The following is a 21418-nucleotide window of genomic DNA, read 5'->3' as shown; positions in this document are numbered from 1 at the left end:
CCGTTCCCGGTTTATTGTGGACTAGGTTTAAATATTATTTTAGACATGTGACTTGTGAAGACTAGTACAGCAGACAGGGGATCCTTTTGTAAATAGAAACAAATTATAAGCGCCATCACCCGTATGGAAATTACTTAAACATGTTCACCGGAAAAAATACAAGCTTGTGGCTGCAAGTATTATGTTAAGACAAATTAATTGATAAGAAAAGAACTTGCAGAGAAACTACTATACAGTATATTATGAGTTCCTTTTTATTTGGAAGGACCACAAAAATTTATTTCTCGGGCAGCAAGTCTAAGAAGCCCAATAAACTAAATATAACAAAAAATGACTTTGCATAACATCCCTCATGGCAGTGGCAACGTGAGACTACAAATCAACAATTGGTACATGTCTGGTAAAGAAATGGATATTATCTCTCTACCTCCTAATATTTTCATCATTTCTCTTGTGTGATGGCCTTGTACTATTCTTCTCACATGACCTGGTTTCTTCACCTTGCAGTATGAAAAAGAAACTCGGCTGAAGAGAGTAATCCTTGAAAGTAGACACTTCTACACGGCCTTCTCATTGTCAGTGCTAAGGTTTGTTCCAACAAGCAATTCAGAACTCTTTACGAACTAATCCCTAACTTCTTTCGACGTATGCGCCAGTTGTGTACGATCTCGGAACTAGTCCTGGATTTTACATTGTTGGAATGTTTCATGGCCTTCGGAGTTTCTTCTCGTATTAAAATTATATTCATCTTCCAAACTTAGTTCATCATAAAATACATCACTACCACTTTCCAAATCACTCATGATTGACTTATTTTTTATTTTAACCTGCCCAGTCTCGAAACAGTTCAGAATTCCCAGTTCTAGCTCTTAATCGAGAACCAATTTCACTCGTTCCTAACAAGTTCTGAAGCACGTTGGAACAGGGAACTGGGAGTTTAGAATTGGTTCGGAATCGGTTCTAGTTTTGTTGGAACGCACAATGAGCTACTGCGCATGAGCAGGGAGATCAGAATCGATTTTGAACCATGCTGGAGCAAATCTATTGAATAATTTAAATTAAATTTACACGAAAATCATCTATAGAATCTTGAAAATTAGTTGGTGTGCCGGTGTGATGTTTATTAATAAAGTATTGCCAACTTGATGTTTTAACAGTAAAAATCCCTTTGTACTTAACATGAATCATTAACAGTGCAGTTATGACTAATTTTATATCTGAGACTCATTCCAGGATGTTCTTTGAAAGGTACGTACATGTTTGTCCAATGTAAATTAATTCATTTCAGCTGCAAGAAGTGAACCTGTCTCCCGAGAATCAGTATGAGATTGCCAAGGCTTTGGTTAAACCTACACCAGACGTGAATACAAATTGGACTTATACAAGGTTTAGGATGATAGAAGGTGTCGGGAGTCCACTTCTGGCTTACATTCCACCGTACTACTTGGCAAATCTCACGAAACTGGAGGCTAGTAAATTGTGAGTAGTTGTTCCTTTTGTCTTTGTCATGTGTAAATATGTGGTGATACTACTTACTTACCGGCTTTTAAGGAACCCGGAGGTTCATTGCCGCCCTCACATAAGCCCGCCATTGGTCCCTATCCTGAGCAAGATTAATCCATTCTCTATCATCATATCCCACCTCCCTCAAATCCATTTTAATATTATTTTCCCATCTACGTCTCGGCCTCCCTAAAGGTCTTTTTCCCTCCGGCCTCCCAACTAACACTCTATATGTATTTCTAGATTCGCCCATACGTACTACATGCCCTGCCCATCTCAAACGTCTAGATTTAATGTTCCTAATTATGTCAGGTGAAGAATACAATGCGTGCAGTTCTGTGTTGTGTAACTTTCTCCATTCTCCTGTAACTTCATCCCTCTTAGCCCCAAATATTTTCCTAAGCACCTTATTTTCAAACACCCTTAGCCTATGTTCCTCTCTCAAAGTAAGAGTCCAAGTTTCACAACCATAAAGAACAATCGGTAATATAAATGTGGTGATATTAAAACTTATAAATTATAGCTTGACAATTTGAAGTAAGCAGACCAGGGTTTTACTTCAGTTTGTCAGAAACATTGTTATATTCAATAGTTCAACATACAGTATAGTGTTCTAGTTCTGTTTCATACAACAGACAATTAAGTTGTAATTTTTTTTAAGTCTGTCGTTTGAGAGCAGTGGCGGCTACTGGAAAAGTTTGAGTTTGCCCCCTCTATGGAAAAATTTAACACTACTATGGTTTTTACATACCTGAGCATGAGAAGTTCCGTTGCTCGAGTTGCGATATTTAGAAAGTATTTCCATACTTGACGCCTGCTGAGATATGTTAAGCAACACGCAATATTAAAATAATTGAAGTTCAGTTGCACTACTAACAATTGTGAACGTAGTGAAGTCTTTATTTATTAATTTAAACAACTTGATATTTAATCAATGAATTTATTTAATGTGCACGATTTCCCCATTTTTTAATGAATCGACATACTGAATGTTGCAATGTCTTCGACGCTTCATTCATTACTGAATCTCTCCTTGATTTAATTCTGTACTGCTGCACCAGGGTTGCCGGATGTTTCGGATTTCCCAGAATTCTTCAGGATTTTAATGATGTGTCTTGTGTCCTGGATTGAGTTATATTTGTCCAGGAATGTCAAAGATTGAAAAATAATTTTTTTGCTCGTTTCTATAAGATAATTTTTAAAATCCCTTATTAATTTTTTCATCGCCAGCTGACGCCACCTATTGGGTTGTTTCGAAATAAAAACAACAATAATATAGTATGTATTAGGTATTACACAATATCTTTATTCTTTACTCTCTTTGGAAGTTGATTTATTCTTGATTGGATTTTAACACTGTATCATATTTTTTCTGTATAGATCAGGCTGTAATATATTACTTTTCCAGACTTTACCAATAATTCTAAGGAAATTTCATAATCTAGCAAAAAATATAACAAAATTAAACGTTTAAGCCCTATATAGGGTGATTCACGAAGACTGTGCAATACTCTAAGATGTAATTTCTGACATCATTCTGATGAAAAAAGTTTATATATGTCCGATTTTGAATAGTTTCGGATAAAACAACTTTTTTTTTGTTCCGTAACACGCATTCTTGTGAACTCTCTCTCTCTCTCTCTCTCTCTCTCTCTCTCTCTCTCTCTCTCTCTCTCTCTCTCTTTGGATGTCTGCAGCTGTATATGTTACAGTACAGCTGATAGCAGCGACACAAAATCTCGTGACATCAGGGTCACGATTAGGGATAACTCAACACCGGTACAAAGTATCTACCTAGCATCCGAACAACGGAAATTAGGGAATGCGGCGCGCGCAGTTCACACTAGGGCGACTACGTGTATTGCTGCAGAAGGTAAGGTCTTTGAAAACCGGCCTTAATACATATTTTTCAGGTGAGTAATAACGTGAATGTTCTTTAATGAATTTATAAAACACCCGGTACCATTGTTGTAAATAATTTAAATGCTTAAACCTTCATAATATCTACGATTATGTTTAACATTCAGAAGGGCGCAACTCGCTCAATTAAAAAAAAATATACGACTTACGTTTATATGAACTTTTTTTCATCAGAATGATGCCAGAAATCACTTCCTAGAGTATTGCACAATCTTCGTGAACCACCCTGTATATTGCAATTAGTTGAAATACTTAAAATCAGTTGTATTGCAAATTGAATTAATTCAAATGTGTAATCACGTTAAGGTATGCAGTATCATCACTTGGCTTGGATTCCCGACTAAAAAATCTGGCGACCTTGGCTGCCACGGACTGATTCAATTTCATCACTATTTTGGGGTGTGCGTTAAAGCATTTTGCTGCGTGCAGGAAGGTCGTGGGTTCAATTCTCAATGAAGTCATAGATTTTCTCCAGTCATTTAATCCTTCCGGTTGCACTGCGACCCTGGAGTTCTCAGAAATGAGTGCAGGGAGTATTATTTTCTCAGAGTAAAGGTGACAGACAAGCACGCATATCTACATCATTATTTCTATTAATGTCAATTGTGTAGAAAATATGGGAAAGTTAATCTTGGTGACCTATAATTGCGATATATTTACCTTTACTATTTATTTTGGTAAACTGTATACATAATTTTAAATGAAATCTTGAAAAATCTGAAACCGAAGATGTTAAATTTGCACTTAAATATTGATTAAAGGTGTCTAATGTTTCAGTCTGTTCCATCTTCGAAACTGGCTGTGGTCGAACCTCCCTGCCGACATGTGGAGCGAGAAGCTGGAAGCCTCGAAGCGGGCGTGGACGGACTTGATGTTTCGGTCTTCATATCCCTTCAGTATTTCAGAATGGAAAGAAAATGAAGGAAGAAGGTATTGTTCATGGTTATTAAATGCTGTTTTAGTAGGACTGTAATCATTCTTACTTTGTCATTTTGTCGTTCCTTACTTTTAAAAACCCTCCTTTAAATGACGTTACATCTGTTTTCCCCACTTCCAGATTAGTTCTGTGCCCCTATATTTTACGAATTCATCTGATAACTAATTAGTGTTTTATCTATGTATACCTCTTTTTAATAAACATGTGCATTTTTACGTTTAACACTAAAATGTCAAATTCTCTGCTTTACATATCTTATGACCTGTCTCATTGAAAACAAGCGACAGATAATACTTACTTACTGGCTTTTAAGGAACCCGGAGGTTCATTGCCGCCCTCACATAAGCCCGCCATCGGTCCCTATCCTGAGCAAGATTAATCCAGTCTCTATCATCATATCCCACCTCCCTCAAATCCATTTTAATATTATCTTCCCATCTACGTCTCGGCCTCCTCAAAGGTCTTTTTCCCTCCAGCCTCCCAACTAACACTCTATATGCATTTCTAGATTCGCCCATACGGCTACATGCCCTGCCCATCTCAAACGCCTGGATTTAATGTTCCTAATTATGTCGGGTGAAGAATACAATGCGTGCAGTTCTGTGTTGTGTAACTTTCTCCATTCTCCTGGAACTTCATCCCTCTTGGCCCCAAATATTTTCCTAAGCACCTTATTCTCAAACACCCTTAACCTATTTGACTATAATTATTTGTTTACTATGCCGCCTTTGCTTATGTTAAAAGTAAATAATTTGCATTAACGTTTTCGATACATGTGTATCATCTTCAGATGTGATGTGTTAAATTAACATTTATAATGAAAACCTTGCCTATTAGATGGAACTTAATATGATGATTTTCGGGTCATATTAATGTGACTGCTTAGACTTCACTTAACTTGATCTATGATATACATGTTATGTTAGGTTAAATCACTTGCAGTGCATGTGGTATAATCTAAAATATATAAAACTATCTAGGAATTGTATACAACTATAAATGTAGTCATAGAAATGTGAAAACTTTGTAGAAACACTTTAAAAGTTTAAAACACTTTGAACACTTGTGGCTGTGTTTGCCGGTTTAGACTTCGTTGAATAGGATAGTTTCTGTTCATCTTGATGTTTGACAACTTCACATCTGAAGATGATACACATGTATCGAAAACGTTAATGCAAATTATTTACTTTTAAGATAAGCAAAGGCGGCATAGTAAACAAATAATTATAGTCAAATATTAATAGCTTATCGGCAAACTACAACATGAAACCCTTAACCTATGTTCCTCTCTCAGAGTGAGAGTCCTAGTTTCACAACCATACAGAACAACCGGTAATATAACTGTTTTATAAATTCTTTCAGATTTTTTTTGACAACAAACTGGATGACAAAAGCTTCTCAACCGAATAATAACAGGCATTTCCCATATTTATTCTGCGTTTAATTTCCTCCCGAGTGCCATTTATATTAGTTACTGTTGCTCCAAGATATTTGAATTTTTCCACCTCTTCAAAGGATAAATTTCCAATTTTTATATTTCCATTTCGTACAATATTCTCGTCACGAGGCATAAGACAGATAATAGTTGTAAATATTAAATTTTGATCATTTGTTGCAGCATTCGGGTATTTACGTAATATTAGCATTGAGATTCTATTAAAGTTGTACATCATTCCATAATTTGTCAAGTATTTTAGAAATGCAAATAAGAGGGCAAAGAATAACACCTCACAATCTGTTACGTGAAACTCAAGTAATGTTTTATTGTTTCTAATCTGTTAAATGATGAAAGTGGACTGTCATAAATTCGTCCACTAATAAGAGAGGTTTAAGTACTACATTATTAAATTGTTCTTCCTTACGGCATTCTGTAAATTTTTAGCTCCTTCTGAATTCTCCATGCTATAAAAAATTGTTGCGACTTCAGAATGTGGTAATTTGTGTTAAATATTCAGTCGTCATAAGGTGATTTCTTATCTGTTTAAAATTGTATCAGTGTTCTGTAATATTGGACTTATTAGCGATTTATGTTCGCCAGAAATTCTAATACAATTTTACAATAGAAATTTCTCCCTCTTTTTTTTATGCTGAAAGGATTATGATCACAGGTAAATACTATAAGCATTATTAACTACTTTAGTTAAAAATAATCTCATTTGTCTCATTTATTCACTTTAACACTTATTATGAAATTTGTTGTTTAAATCTAGTCTTTCAGGTAAAGCTCCCTGTAGAGCAGATTTGAATAATTTCAGAGGAAAAATTGTTCCGGGGCCGGGTATCGATCCCGGGACCTCTGGTTGAACGTACCATATACCCGGCCCCGGAAAAATTTTTCCCTTGAAATTATTCAAATCTGCTCTACTGGGAGCTTTACCTGAAAGACTAGATTTGCATAATATATACGTTACTATCTACGTTAACAGAAAACCACGATTCCAGGTCACACAGAGATTGTGTGCACTCGATATGGGTCTCTGGCGTTTCGTCAGCCCACGCGAGTTGTGTGGATATAAAGGGAAAAGTTGAGACGTCGGGTGGAGTTCCCGGGTAGCTCAGTTGGTAAGAGCGCTGGTACGTTCAACCAGAGGTCCCAGGATCGATACCCGGCCCCGGAACAATTTTTCCCTTGAAATTATTCAAATTTGTTGTGGTTTTTATCTGTTTAGAATATATTTTACTATATAAAACGTGCAGTAAATCTTATTTTCGTTGCACTTCATGGATAATGATGATTGACTAGAAATTAAGCATTTTAGTCAATGCCTGATACGCTACATGTGCTTCAGATTCAGGTATTTTCTGGAGGGCGCTACCCCAGATGAGCTGAAATGGCTAACTGCTCAACAATTGCAGAGCACCAAGCTGTTTAAAACACATCTTAGCAGACTCCAGGTGGGGTAATGTTTCTTTATAGTACATTATGCAACGAGCCTATAATGAAGGTAATTAAGAAGCAAGTATGGATATTTATGAAAGGAGCGCAAGCGAGTTTCATAATTTTCATACGAGCTTCTTAATTACCATTATAGGCGAGTTTCATACGACTTTTTATGCTCGACCATATTTCTAACTTGATATTACTAATTTTCTTTATATCTGACCTCGGCCAATGTCCCGTATGTTGTGAGATGTGCGAAAGTATTGATTTTCTACGAGGAACAGTTGTTCACATTGACCTTGCTAGGCCATAAGAACCTACAGAGATAACATTGAAATTAAATTAGACATTGAAAAACGAAATGACAAATTGAATTTATTTGAATATTATTTACAATTAACGCTAATTATTATAGTAACAGAACATAACCTTCTGCGACAGTATTGGATTTCCAGCCTCCGTGACTTTTCGCTAATTCTCTTTCGATTGCATATCTGAGAATAATCGATACTTGCGGTTTTATAACGGTAGAAAGCTGACCTGTCATTGGCTGAACAGTTGTAACCTGAGTCGTCATTGGCTGAAAGACCTGACCTTTAATGAGTAGGTGTACTTTAATGACATGCATTAAAGGTCTGCTACCAGGTGTACAATTACTACATTTCGGCATGGTCGAGCATAAAATATGTTATACAATTTGTCTATGTATGGTGAAGGTAATTAATCTGTGTAATTTAAAAAAGTTGAAACGCTTAAACTTAAGACATGGTGTCATAGTGCATGGTAAGATGAGAAAGATTATTGTATATTGTATCTTAATTATTGCTGGTCACTTATTTAAATTACTGTAATCTATGTTAATGTTTGATACATCTACTTGGTGTAGGGAAAAGAGAACAAAAGATTTGATTACATATAATACGTGACATTGTTTGTTATAGGTCCAAACCCTTTTCAACATTTTATATTCAAATGGAAATTTATCATCAGCTAATTTGACAGAAAGGGAACTCCTTCCAGTGGCTTTGCAACTATCTCCAGCAAATCTACAAAGATTTAATATTAACACAACAGATTTCAGGGTTCTTACGTCACTTTTTATAAAACAAGAGAAGTTATGTTCCTACGCAACTGCTAAACAGGTGAGAAAATGTATTAATTTTAATTTCCATTTATTAGATATTTCTTCAATGTTTAATACGTAAAGTGTCATCTGATTTTCATGATGTTTCGACCTTGAAATATATGTGAATATTTACGTGGATTGATGAAAAAACTGTTTGCGTTTGTAATGACATTGACAACGTACAAAAATTGATGAAAAATATATAACTCAAACTTCATCAAACAGTATACTGCATATACAGGATTGAACCGTAAATAATGTTATTAATTTCCGAGGTTATTCTTTGAGATATTTTAAACAAAACAGTTTAATACAATTTTGCCCGTTTTTTTTTTTTTGCTTTTTCGAGATAAAAATTGTTTTATATGTAACATTTCATAGCGTGTTTTGGGAAAGTCATTGATTTAATATCCAATATCCTTAGTCAATTTAAGAGAGCAGTATATAATTTGAACTGGTAATGGAAATTGCGGGAAAACGGCTGAACGGATTTTAATAAATGACCATCATTTTAAAGATTGGAACTCAGTTTTTCAGAAAAATAGTAGTTTTCAGTGAAATGTCAATTTTTCAACATAATTTTCCTGTTTTCCAAAATCCATCTGTCGTCAGTTTTGAGAACTAGCTAATTGCATTTCAGAATAAAACAAAACACACACTACAGTAAACAATATTACACGAAAGCCATGATCTGCAAGATTGCGGACATATTTAGAGCTCAAATTAAATTGGTTATTAAAAACTCAACTTACTAAAAATAATTTACAGGTTCGATTCTGTGGTGTGTAATTTTCTGGGTACAGCTGGGTACAACTGTGTATTGGATATTAAAAACTACAAAACTTGAGGTGGTTTGATGACATTATTACCATTAGAAATGAAATATTATTGTAGTTAATGCCATGATGTGACTATTTTTCATTAATTATACATATTAATGACATGAAAGTGAAACTTTTGGGATTATGTAGGCTAAGTAGATGTAGAGAATAACTTAAATTAGATTTTTATTTCTATATTTTACTGAGTGGCGGCTATGTAGTATATGTTACTGAAAGCTATAAAATTGCGTAAGATAATAATATTAATAAAAATTAAATGTTTTTAGTTATTAATCAAGTGGGGTTGGGTCTTTTTCATATATTTAATGGCGGTGTGGTGTAGATATTTATATGCGTGGTTCTCTTCAGTATTGGCTCGAGAGAGAGTATCTTTCATTAATATGGAAGCAAATAACTTTCAGAATGTCTGGTATTCTTCATTGAAAATAAATCTGAAAAATGTTTATTTGAACGTCTAATGAACTTAGTTTGCAGCATTTGCTGCACAAGCCACTATTATTATTATTATTATTATTATTATTATTATTATTATTATTATTATTATTATTATAAATGATTGGAGTAATTTTAGTTTTGTCATTTAGATATGCAAAAATTTGATCCGAACAAAATATGCAACATTGCAAAATTCCTTCGCAGAACGAAAAGTTACCGTGTTGTTATTTAAGGACGAAACATTTCATACATGTTTTCTAAAGCATAGTTTTATAAATTGCTCCTTTTATTGTTCGAAGGTCATTATTTTTATCAACAGATACTTCAATCTCTAATTGCTCAATCAGTGCTGTCGGGAAGACTGGAGAGTGAGAGACCAGAAACATGGGGTGATGGAATTGAACATCTGGGAAAATTCATTTATATTCTTCCAGCAAAAGCCTTAGAACCCTACAAACTTTCACCACCATCGGCTTTAGTACAGTCTATAATAGATTCTGACAAGATAACAGCAAGACAGGTAAGAAAAGAGAACTTTAATCTTATTTTAGTATATTATACTACTGAAGAGAAATTTTAACGAGATAACCTAACAGTCGGAGGCTTCATTAGGACAGAGAATGCAGGTCATCTGAAACAAGCAATGTACTCCTGTCCAAATGACATTGACAGTTCATTTTAATCAAACCTAGACTTGGGCGTCTAATATTTGCCATAGTTCTAAATACAGGGTGAAAGGGAACCTGTTACATTCAGTGGTAATAAAGTCAATGAGAACAAGTTTTTCAAACAAGTTTTCTGATACGTCCAGTAGTTTTGAGAATACGAGATGCAACGTGTTGCAACGCTGCAAAGAGAAGCAATGCTTCTGGAGGTCATTCCTTCGCAGTGAAGGTGAGTGGAATTCCACTCTGCAAGACTTGAGGAGAATGTAAAAAAAAATCTCATCAGATAAGTTATATAGCCTACATCTTCTTTCTTTTCATATTAGGCTTTGTTAATTTTCATTCTCAGAGTTTATTGAAGAAGTCTGAGTTGTTCATGAAGAAGACTTTTAGAATTGAAAGTCCAATTAATCGTAGTAAAGCAAACTGATTGTTAACGCTTGTTTAGTTTAATTTTAATTGCTGTAACAACATTTTATCTTTATAAAAATGTGCTCCTATTTTCTGAAAAATGGTTTTGTTTCAATTTTCAATGAAAAGGTAAAATTGATGTTGGGAATTACTGTTCATTATTGCGACATTTTTTAGTGTTAGGAAAATGTAATGTCGGACTTTGGATGATTTCAATTTGTCGAAATTTGGCTGTTTTATAAAGGCCAAAGTCCGAATTTCGGTCTTCGGAAAATATTAGACCTCCAAACCTAGGTTTTGTAAACAGTAATCTCACTAGAGGTTTTGATTTATCAAGAGAAAATCAAAATTAGAGTGGGATTTAATTGACTATTACACGATTAGAAGAAAGTAACCTATGTAAAGATTAGAAAAAAATAATCTAATATAATAAAATATTGACTTGCTAAAATTCTATATCACTAATGTTAAATTTACCAAAACGTTTGAAAGAAGCCATTTTCAGTTGACTATCTATGCGGTAAACAAATTACGATCGTAAAGCATGTTTTATAGTACCGTAAAGAATTTGCAGTTTGAAATGTTGGCAAACAAAGAAACAAATGGTAGGGAAATAAAAACAGAAGAGTGTATAAAGATTAGAAGAAATAAAATAGGCTACTCTAATACCACAGTCTAGTATATAGTCACGAAGCTTGAGTTTTAGGGTACTAGGAACAATAGACTGTGCAGGTACTATTTCGCATTGTGTGTAATGAGGCGATAGTAGCGATCCTATGGTTAGCAACTATCTATGAATGCATATTTACTACGTATTGAGCTTCGTGAGTGTATATACGAGACTGTGCTATTACAATAGAATAGGTATTAATCGACTTGCTAAAATTCTATTTCACTAATGTTAGATTCACCAAAACATTTGAACGGAGCCGCCATTTTCAATTGACTATCTATGCGGGAAATAAATGACGATCGAAAAGCATGTTTTATAGTACGTAAAGAATTTGCATTTTGAGATGTTGGCAAACAAAGAAACCAATGGGAACTGATAAAAATAAACAAAAGGAAAGTGATAAAATAGTAGCGATAAATAGCCAGTATTGGTTGAAACGCATCCTTTCGTACCGTTTTATTGATCAAAAGTAGTATGACGTAGTAGACGTGTAATAGTAAAATTAATCCACCAGTAGCCGTTTTCGCACTTGGCTCCCAAATGTAATAACTTCAACTATTAATTTCAAGTGAGAGCCTTCATTAGGACAGGCTATGCAGGTCGTAGTGAAGTGAAGCAATGAGCTACTGTCCATTACAACCAAATAAATTTTGATATTTTTGGAGAAAAGGCTTGTACAATTCATGCTGAAGTGTGTTGCTACCAATGCAAATTTTGAATGTCTGTGATAAAGAATGTACCACGATTTAAATCACTGCCTGATTCGAGAGATCGTATTTGATAATGATATTACTTGTGATAGGCACGTATGCTCACGGGAGGAAAAATTCTCAACCTGGAGAATCCAGATTTTATGCTGAGCCAGAAAGGTTTGCTGAGAGCACTGCCATCTTCACAACTGGTTGCAGCTACAACCTTGCCGCAGTTTCTGCTCTCCCATCTCCTCGCCAACCTTCCATCTGATTTGCCAGTTAAAGTTGCAGCTATCTTACAAAAAGTAAAAAAACTGGCTGGTGAGTGTTATAAATTTATAAGATTGTAGTTTTAATGTAGTTATTAAACAATATGAAATGTTATTCTCAGTGAAATATTAACATACATTCTCCAGAAATTAATTTCCTTCATAGAAACGGATTATTTCTCAAAACTAACTCTATTAGCCTATAAGAACATTTTTTTATTTATGATGTAATAACTTAAAAGTTATTCTCTTTTAAAATAATCCTGAAAGCTTGCAAGGAGTAATAAAAACCATTGGTAGATAATTATTCTTGCATCAGTCCTTGTTTCGCCGAACATATCTATTTGTAGGGCTGTTAGAGGTGAAAGCAGATACTGTAAATTACAGTTCATAAATTCTGTTGGCCAAAAGAGGTTGATTGGTTAGTTTAATTACGATGTATATTTTATTATTCGTTTAAGAGTTCCTTGTACTGATAGCATTCAAATCCATTTACTAGCACTCGTTGTCAGCACAGTTCTTTGTACATCAATTCTACCAAAATTTGAATATTGAGTAAAAATTATTAATTGATAATTGTATATAAACACCTAAAAGTCTTAAATTTGATTTTATAGAAACTTAAATTTATTTCTTTAGCACCTATAAATCTTTTCCGTACTCAACACATATGCTTGCATGGCCAAAGTACTTGTCATTATCGAGTTGTAATACTTACAAAGCAAAAGAAAATAGTAATATACGTTACAAGAGCGGTATGTTGACGTTTTCATGGTCGAGGAAAAGATTGAAAAAGCGAAACGTAGTTGAGCTTTTTTAATTTCCGGCTTTTTTAATTTCCGAGAACATGAAAACAAACATACCGCTCGTGTATCGTACATTATTTTGTGCGAAAATCGTTTATTACATACCTGAAAGACTAATTTCTAATTAGTTGCAATGAAATCTCCATGTTGGTTTCTGTTTAATGACGGCAACTTCGGAACACCAAAATATCTTTCTTCAACATTGTTGCTATAAAATGTTTTCTGTGTTTACTATACTCCAGCAGGCCGTGATATGTCTGTCCTTTTTTTTCTCCCAGTCTATAAATGCGAACTTAAAACAAACGGTAAGGTTATGTAATGATTTATTTTTCATTTTAATATTTTAACAATATTATTTACATAACATATTGCAGTAATAACATCGGCATCTGGAATCTTGTTGATTTTTTCACGGCTTCCTTAATGTTACTTGTATCAGGAATGCAATAAGTTTCGTGGAGTAGTAGACTTTACTTAATTTTTGCAAATATTTAAAAACAATAATTAACATTGCAATTTGGGTGAAATTGCAGTAGTAAGTTTCCAATTTATAATTATTACTATGTTAAACGTCTCTAAAAATAATGTTAAAAGCCTAAAGCAGTAAAATGAATGTCGCGCTTAAGCGGTAAGAAGAGGGAAATTGTTGTGTGTGTTACGTTGGGAATACTGAATGTGGCATTTCACACTTACCGCGTATTGGTTCTATGCGGAAAACGAGCAAATACGCACGATCTCGCACAAAATATCATACGAACACTGATCTAAAAGTTCGTTCAAAGATATTTTTGTTCTAAATGAGCAGTAACTACGACCAGGTAAATTTTGTTTATCAATGTTCTTTAGAAAATGCTAAACCATGCAACATCGTAAATTAAAGAATTTATTTCTTGTATCTCGTTTAAAGTGAACGTATTTAACGGTCAAGAATTACTATGTTATTTCAATTAAGAATGTAAATTTTTTGAATGGATTAGAATTTGTTTACAATGTATGTCTCTGTTAATTCACAGGCGATCCATTTACATTGAAGACAATATTAACAAACAAAGAACGAAACCAGTTCTTTAAGATAATGCCTTCTCGAACTATAGCAACAATCATAACAGACTTACAGAATATAAAAGACTTCGACAATGATATCAAACAATTACCACAAAATACCGTAAGTATTTTCATATTAACTAATAAATAAAAAGTTCTTAATTTTGTTGCATTATAATGTCTTTAATTTGAACTTCTTTCTTCCAATAGTTGTCAGTTTGGTTGGCAGCTATGAGAACGAAGCTGACAAATAAAAATGGCTTATGGACTTCAGATATTCTCCTGTCAAACAGATCCTATCCCGCTCTGCTTGGACTGTCATGCAATGATATTTATGCGATGGAAACTGTGGACTTTATTTATATAATGGAGCAATACAATAGAGCCAGGAAGAATGTCAGAAAGGTACAGTAGGCCTACTGTCTTGAATAATGTATGTGTAGGAAGTCTAGGAACTAAATGAAGGGTTTCAACCCAGACGTGACTATTCCACAATATCTAAAAAACTTAAGTTTATCCTAATCACACCTTCTTATCTTAATTCACCTTGGGGTAAACGTGAATAGCAATTTCCTTAACTGCTGAAGGGTGTAATTAAGATATTAAGTTTCGCAGCATATGGGTTAAACCGTTCGCAGTTGAAATTTGAACATGAATATCTTCACAACAATTTCATGTGGATTTGGTGGTTGATGTCTGGTTTGAAACTCTTCAAATATAATGTGCACGAAGACTGAACTAGTTCAAACAAGTCCACACCTGTGGAGTAAATGCTTAGCGCGTCTGGCCGCGAAATCAGGTGGCCCGGTTTCGATTCCCGGTAGGGGCAAGTTACCAGGTTGAGGTTTTTCCGGGGTTTTCCCTCAACCCAATATGAGCAAATGCTGGGTAACTTTCGGTGCTGGACCCCGGACTCATTTCACAGGCATTATCACCATTATCTCATTCAGACGCTAAATAACCTGATATGTTGATAAAGCGTCGTAAAATAACCTACCAAAATAAAATAAAATAAGTTCAAACCAGTCTGAAGAAAAATTAATTGCAATAAAGTTCAGAAATCCCTATTAATTCCTATTTTCTATGAATTACCGGTATTCTGAAAGAAATGAAATTCGCATATGAGTAAAGTGCAATTGTTTTTTTTTCTGTCACATTCGTCTGTTAAAAATTTCTCAGAAAAGTCTAATTTTTTAATTAAGGGGACCCGGACGTGAGTTTTCTATATTTTCAACACATATACTTTTTTATTTTTTCTCTAGAAATATCAAAGATATCTGCATGAAATTTTTTATGTAGATTTACAATAGTACAGTAAATAAATATCGAAATATACAGTAATATAATTTTCAAAATGTTCGTTCTCTATATTTTCATTTAATTTACAAATAGAAAAGCCTTCGATTAGAAGGCAAATAAAAAAATGTGTTCATAGTTCCTCAAAGGGAGTTAACACTCTTTTATAACGTAGTTAATTCATTTTAACAATATTTGTAACATACTAAGACTGAATAAATGAACAATTATAAAATAAGTTTTACACTGTAGTCTGTTTTATTAATACAGTAATGTTTTTCTCATTTAGCTTTGAAATTTAAGAAATCGTGACTTGTGTATATGAGTAAATATTTCTAAAATATTAGTAACAATGTTAGGTTTCTGTTGTAACAAAACTAAAGAGTAATTAGTATAGAAAGTTCATACACTTTTTTATCAACGTGTCTCAAAATATAATGAAAGGAAAATGTGTAATTTTAAACGACATTCTTACTAAAATTTCAAATTCTTTGTGCATGGTTTCAATTGTCGACTAAAGATAATTTGAGGAAACAGTTAAAATTATAAGAAAATGTGAATATTAATTTTCCAGCCATTTCCAAAGGATCTGCAATACTGCTCTCAAATGGCTTTAATGAATTACTTGGAGATGAAGGCAAGTTTGCAAGTTGCTAACCATTCTCCAGAACTACTGGATTATCTACAGCCAGCAGAGATAGCAGCAGTTGGTGGTAAGAAACTCTAAGACTAAATTTTTAATATGCAATGTAAATATTGTAATAATACTTAATTGATAACAAAGCAAAGGTTTTATAAATGTTCAAATGGAAAATAAATATGCCCATTTATGTTGATTAGTTATTATGAATTAAGAGGATTGGTTGGATTGATTTATTCATTAATTCATTGAGATCGATCGATCTGGTAGAGACAATGAGGTACCTATACACTTAGATCTTTCTTAGATCCATTGCGCCACCTACAGTACAGGCAGAGTGGTTATAGTAGATCAATCCTTTGTATAAAGGACGATAGTGTCCTCAACTACACTCGTTTGGTATTTTCTGGTTCCAAAATGTGTGATCCCAGAAGTCAGTCTTAATGCAATGAAAACCTTGCATCGATGGAGAATATGGGCTGAGGTTTCGTTTTCCATCCCACATTTTCGACATGCTGGGTCCTCATAAAGTTCAATTACATGCAAATGTCTCATTAGGTTGTGCCCTGTTATAAGACCAGTTATTACTGACTTGTTTCCTACTTGGAGACAGCAGCATTTTTGCGATTCTTATGTTAGGTCCATCAATAATCTCTTGAGCCTGACGTTAAGAACTAGTAATACTCCTGTAGCCAGCGCATTTTCGTCATCCACTTCTTGAACTCGTGCCTGGCATTGTGGTGAAATTCCAAATATTGCCCAATATGGGCCTACAGAGTCAATTTTTGAAGTTGAAAAAATAGAGGAGCGAGACCTGAAATGAACACTAAAAAAATAGTACCTATGTTACAGGACCGAAGATATATCCATTCAGTAATTTTCCTATATCGCATCATCAATACTTCTTCGCCTAACTATCTCTTGGTGCGTTTTAATTTCTTGTCATCTTATCACAGCCTGGATACTCGTTCTAAAAATGTCGTAAAACAACTCGCTATTCTTCCTCTTTCACAGTATCAGCAATTCGTTTCTGGAACTCCCTACCCAACTCCATCGGGAACTGTCGAACGATATTGCAATTTAAAAGTGAATTGAATAGTCCCCCAATCGGATCTCCGAGCGGGGACTACTTTAATGGTACAGACTCAACTAAAATCTTACAATCGAATGCTGGCGGTATAATTCTGTGAAAAGAGTTATTAAATCTACATACTTAGACTTCAACAAACAAAATTTAACACAATCTCAAGGGAAAAAATGGAACTCTCTGCATCATAATCCACAGTTAATTCCCGATTTACCACGAAAATCGTCTGTAGCTGCATTTAGATTGGCAACAGGCCATGATTGTTTGGCCAAACACCTGCATAGAATTGGAATATATCAGTCCCCTAACTGCCCATTGTGCGACTCAAGCCAAGAAATGGATTCGGAGCACCTCAAAATCTGTGCTTCAGTGGCTGGCCATGATAATATCTTTGAAAAATATTGGAGTGCAAGAGGTCAAATGACTTTGTCAAACGCCTGGCATTAGAAAACAACAAAAGTGAATTGATTAAACACGTGACCAGTATTCATGTTTATTTCTCCTGTGTGTGTGTGTGTGTGTGTGTGTGTGTGTGTGTGTGTGTGTGTGTGTGTGTGTGTGTGTGTGTGTGTGTGTGTGTGTGTGTGTGTGTGTGTGTGTGTGTGTGTGTGTGTGTGTGTGTGTGTGTGTGTGTGTGTGTGTGTGTGTGTGTGTGTGTGTGTGTGTGTGTGTGTGTGTGTGTGTGTGTGTGTGTGTGTGTGTGTGTGTGTGTGTGTGTGTGTGTGTGTGTGTGTGTGTGTGTGTGTGTGTGTGTGTGTGTGTGTGTGTGTGTGTGTGTGTGTGTGTGTGTGTGTGTGTGTGTGTGTGTGTGTGTGTGTGTGTGTGTGTGTGTGTGTGTGTGTGTGTGTGTGTGTGTGTGTGTGTGTGTGTGTGTGTGTGTGTGTGTGTGTGTGTGTGTGTGTGTGTGTGTGTGTGTGTGTGTGTGTGTGTGTGTATGTGTGTATATGAAACTTTTCTCAGCGTTGTATTACATTTGAATTTATTATTCTTGTAATTTGTAATATTGGTTCACTTACCGCTTGGATGTAACTTCTAGCCTTATATTATTTTGTAATTATTTAGTATGTTTGCATTATTTTACTCAACTTGTGCTTGTATGACTATATACATTTTGTTATTAGTGTTTAAATATTAGTCTGTAAAATTGCATTAGCTTCTTTTGTTTCTGGCTAAGTGGAAGAGTAGACCTGATGGCCTTAACTTCACCAGAATAAATAAATATTATTATTACTATGTTGTATCGAATTTCTCACATCGACAGGTTACATTTTATCAACGTTACCAGCACAGGACATTGAAGTGTCGAGCCATAGTCAACAAATTCTTGAAGCTATCGGACAATTACCTTTTCCAGAACTTCTAGTTGCTACAAAAGAAAGTAAACCGCAAATGTATGCAAAACTTCTTTTAAAAACGCATGTGAGTATAGTTTTTATAAATTTGTATCTCTAGGACCAATAGGTAACCCAAATAGGAGTTGGTTTCCAGAATACTTTCCTTTTTTTTAGTGATATTTTTAAAGCTTTTGAAAAACTGTCTTCAGTCTTAAGTATAAAATAGAATATAATAAAAAATACTACTGTGACTAACACTGCTAGAATTGTAACTTAATCACTGAAAACCTGAAACTCTTACGTGAGGTAAACTTACATATTGTTTCCAGTTAATCATATTTAATTTCGAATTTCGCAGCAATAAGACTCGATAAAATAAAGAGTACCTAATCCAAAAAAAAAAAAAAAAAAAAATATTTTAAAATATTTGTATGTGAACTTTTTTGAAAATTTGAAATATAATAATTAATAATTTTAAATTAAATCAAACAGAAGGGATAGTGTCATAATTTTAAACAATGGAGCAAGACACGTTAAAATGTAGTTTCATTTTTGGTTATAATAAAGTTGAGATTTTATTTTTAGTTTTGAGATTTGAAAATTATCATTGGAAAGAAAAAATAAATTTTTAATTTCATCACGTTTGATATTAATTTCATGTTTTCACATAGGAAAGGGAATTACAGATATTAAAAATGACATTTTATAAATACCACAACTAAAATCCTTAGAAATACAAAATTAAAAAAAAAATCCGTTACAATATACTGTAGCCTACTCTTAATTTAGTTAGCATTTCGTTTTTCCTGATACAATTCCTGATACTAATATACTTTATATAAAATTATTCACAGGCTCAACCGTATGAAAATATAAATTCCATTAAAGCTGTGGAACTCTTCAGTTTAGGAAATCTGGTTCATTTCTTAACTGCCGAAGACATAGTGAAGATAAATTCAACTTCGTTCAAACTGTTTATTGAGTCAGTTGGTGATTCTCAATCGAAGACTGTGTGTGCAGATTCTGCTACAAGGGCAGCGTGGTATCAAATTCTGCTGAAGACATTTGGGTAAGATACTTCATAATACTGTGTATGTTAGTATCATTTTATTCTTAATCTGTAGGGCGACATAAGTGATCTCAAAGCACTTAAAACTTGTTAAAATGAACTAACGTTGTAGTTATACACTGTGTTAAATATTAAAACTTAAAAAATTGCTACACCTTTGTGACTTGTATCCATTCTGTTATTAATTCAGTTTAAGGAGTTTTAACGTTAGATCACAGTCTACATACACAGTTACGAAGCTCAATACGTAGGGAATATGTATCCATAGATAGTTGCTAGCCACTAGAATCGCTAATATCGCCTCATCACAGACAATGCGAAATGCTGGGTGTTCATTTCAAAGTGTCATGACGTCACTGTTGTTGGGTCACCGATTTGAAGCGAGTTTCAGCTTATATGTTAGAGAAGTTGCCTAATATTTAAGGCGTTCTTCAATCTGAACTTGAGAACATGTACGGTATAACTTGAACGTCGTAGCAACAGATGGCGGTCTGTACGGTCTGTGTGCTACCATAACCTCTTTCGAACTGTGTTTTGCGCCGGCAAGTCGTACGCAGGGTATTTATCATCGGTTGCGTACGGTAACATTCCACAACACAAATCAAATGCTCCGTGTCCATGTTGACCGTCGAAGTTAATGTCAACAAATACGTAAGTAATCGTCTTAACCCTCTCCCCATATCCCGACAGTACGTATTTCCAAACAGTTCACATTCCTGCCACTACCGGCGTTACCGTACGTATCGGTACGTACTCTTCAGAATGAACGCCGTACTTGCTAGGCAACTTCTCTGCCTCATCGGTTATACGCCTCTGCGGAAGTGTAGGAAGATTGAATTCTCTAGGCTCATCGGCTAGCCACATGACGGCATACAGCGAGCCATGACACACTTTGAACTGAACACCCAGTAGTACTGGCACAGTCTATTGTTCCTAGCACCCTCACAACTCAAGCTTCGTGACTGTATATATAGGCTAGTAGACTGTGGTAGTTTGATCATTCTTTCAAATCGGTTATAGATGTTATCATTGGTACCAAGGATCTGAGAGTGTATAATGTTGAAATTAGTGAATATCTTGGCATATTTAAGATCAATAAATGACATTTTTTGTGCAGAGACACATTTACATGGACTGCTGGAACATTAGCAATTTTGGGCGATTTCCTGGCAGTGGTTCCAACTGATGGGTTGAACTCTGTACCTGAAGACAGCTGGAGAGAAGCTGCGGACACTTTAGTGGAACAGTCGTCATACCACGTGAAAGTGGACTGGCCTGGGAAAGTGGACACCATTCCGATCTATCAGGTATAGGGTGGGATGTGATGGGAAGGACGTTAGTTCACGTACCTGTGCACATTTTTTTTATAGCACTTAAAAATTTCTTACTGGTCACCTTTGATAAGAGTAGTGGATCTTTGACGAAAAAAAAAAATTGTAAGAAAGTAAAGTTGGGAACCGTCACACAATACTTTTTTTTTTTTTATATACAATTTCGCAAGTAAAACTTCCAGTGTTCATTTTATCATTAATTTATCGTTGTTGAAGATTCTAGAAACTATGAAAAATTCTCTGCTAGACGTTTTTAATATTGGCTATTATAGCATTGTACCATATGTGCCCCTACTTCAAAAATATAATTGAATTAAGGGGGGTATACAGGTTTGAGGGTTGTCATTTTTCAGTTCTTTCTTACATAAAGATTGGACGTTTATCTTTGTCAGTGAAGGAATTTTTACGATATATAGGCCTACAATATTTTGAAAGATATGACCATAAATGTATGAGG

At 34.5% G+C, this 21418-nt stretch overlaps 1 protein-coding gene across 2 annotated transcripts in view; it reads left to right on the top strand.

The window, feature by feature from the left end:
• LOC138708761 (uncharacterized) overlaps positions 1–21418 on the top strand; it is a 96546-nt gene that overhangs the window by 56330 nt on the left and 18798 nt on the right. Inside the window, exons 6-17 of one of the 2 annotated variants that reach the window (XM_069838917.1) lie at positions 1289–1479; positions 4201–4353; positions 7156–7255; positions 8183–8383; positions 9964–10164; positions 12196–12406; positions 14174–14325; positions 14415–14609; positions 16075–16213; positions 18489–18646; positions 19416–19630; positions 20748–20937. In XM_069838917.1, the coding sequence (XP_069695018.1) occupies positions 1289–1479; positions 4201–4353; positions 7156–7255; positions 8183–8383; positions 9964–10164; positions 12196–12406; positions 14174–14325; positions 14415–14609; positions 16075–16213; positions 18489–18646; positions 19416–19630; positions 20748–20937 (2106 nt within the window). Of the gene's footprint in view, positions 1–1288; positions 1480–4200; positions 4354–7149; positions 7256–8182; positions 8384–9963; positions 10165–12195; positions 12407–14173; positions 14326–14414; positions 14610–16074; positions 16214–18488; positions 18647–19415; positions 19631–20747; positions 20938–21418 lie in introns of both variants that reach the window. The other variant, XM_069838916.1, reaches the window with a different exon arrangement.

Source organism: Periplaneta americana, chromosome 11, assembly GCF_040183065.1.
Source record: "Periplaneta americana isolate PAMFEO1 chromosome 11, P.americana_PAMFEO1_priV1, whole genome shotgun sequence".
Classification (NCBI taxonomy): domain Eukaryota; kingdom Metazoa; phylum Arthropoda; class Insecta; order Blattodea; family Blattidae; genus Periplaneta; species Periplaneta americana.
Note: the sequence above shows the minus strand (reverse complement) of the source record. Positions and strands in the feature narration are given on the sequence as shown.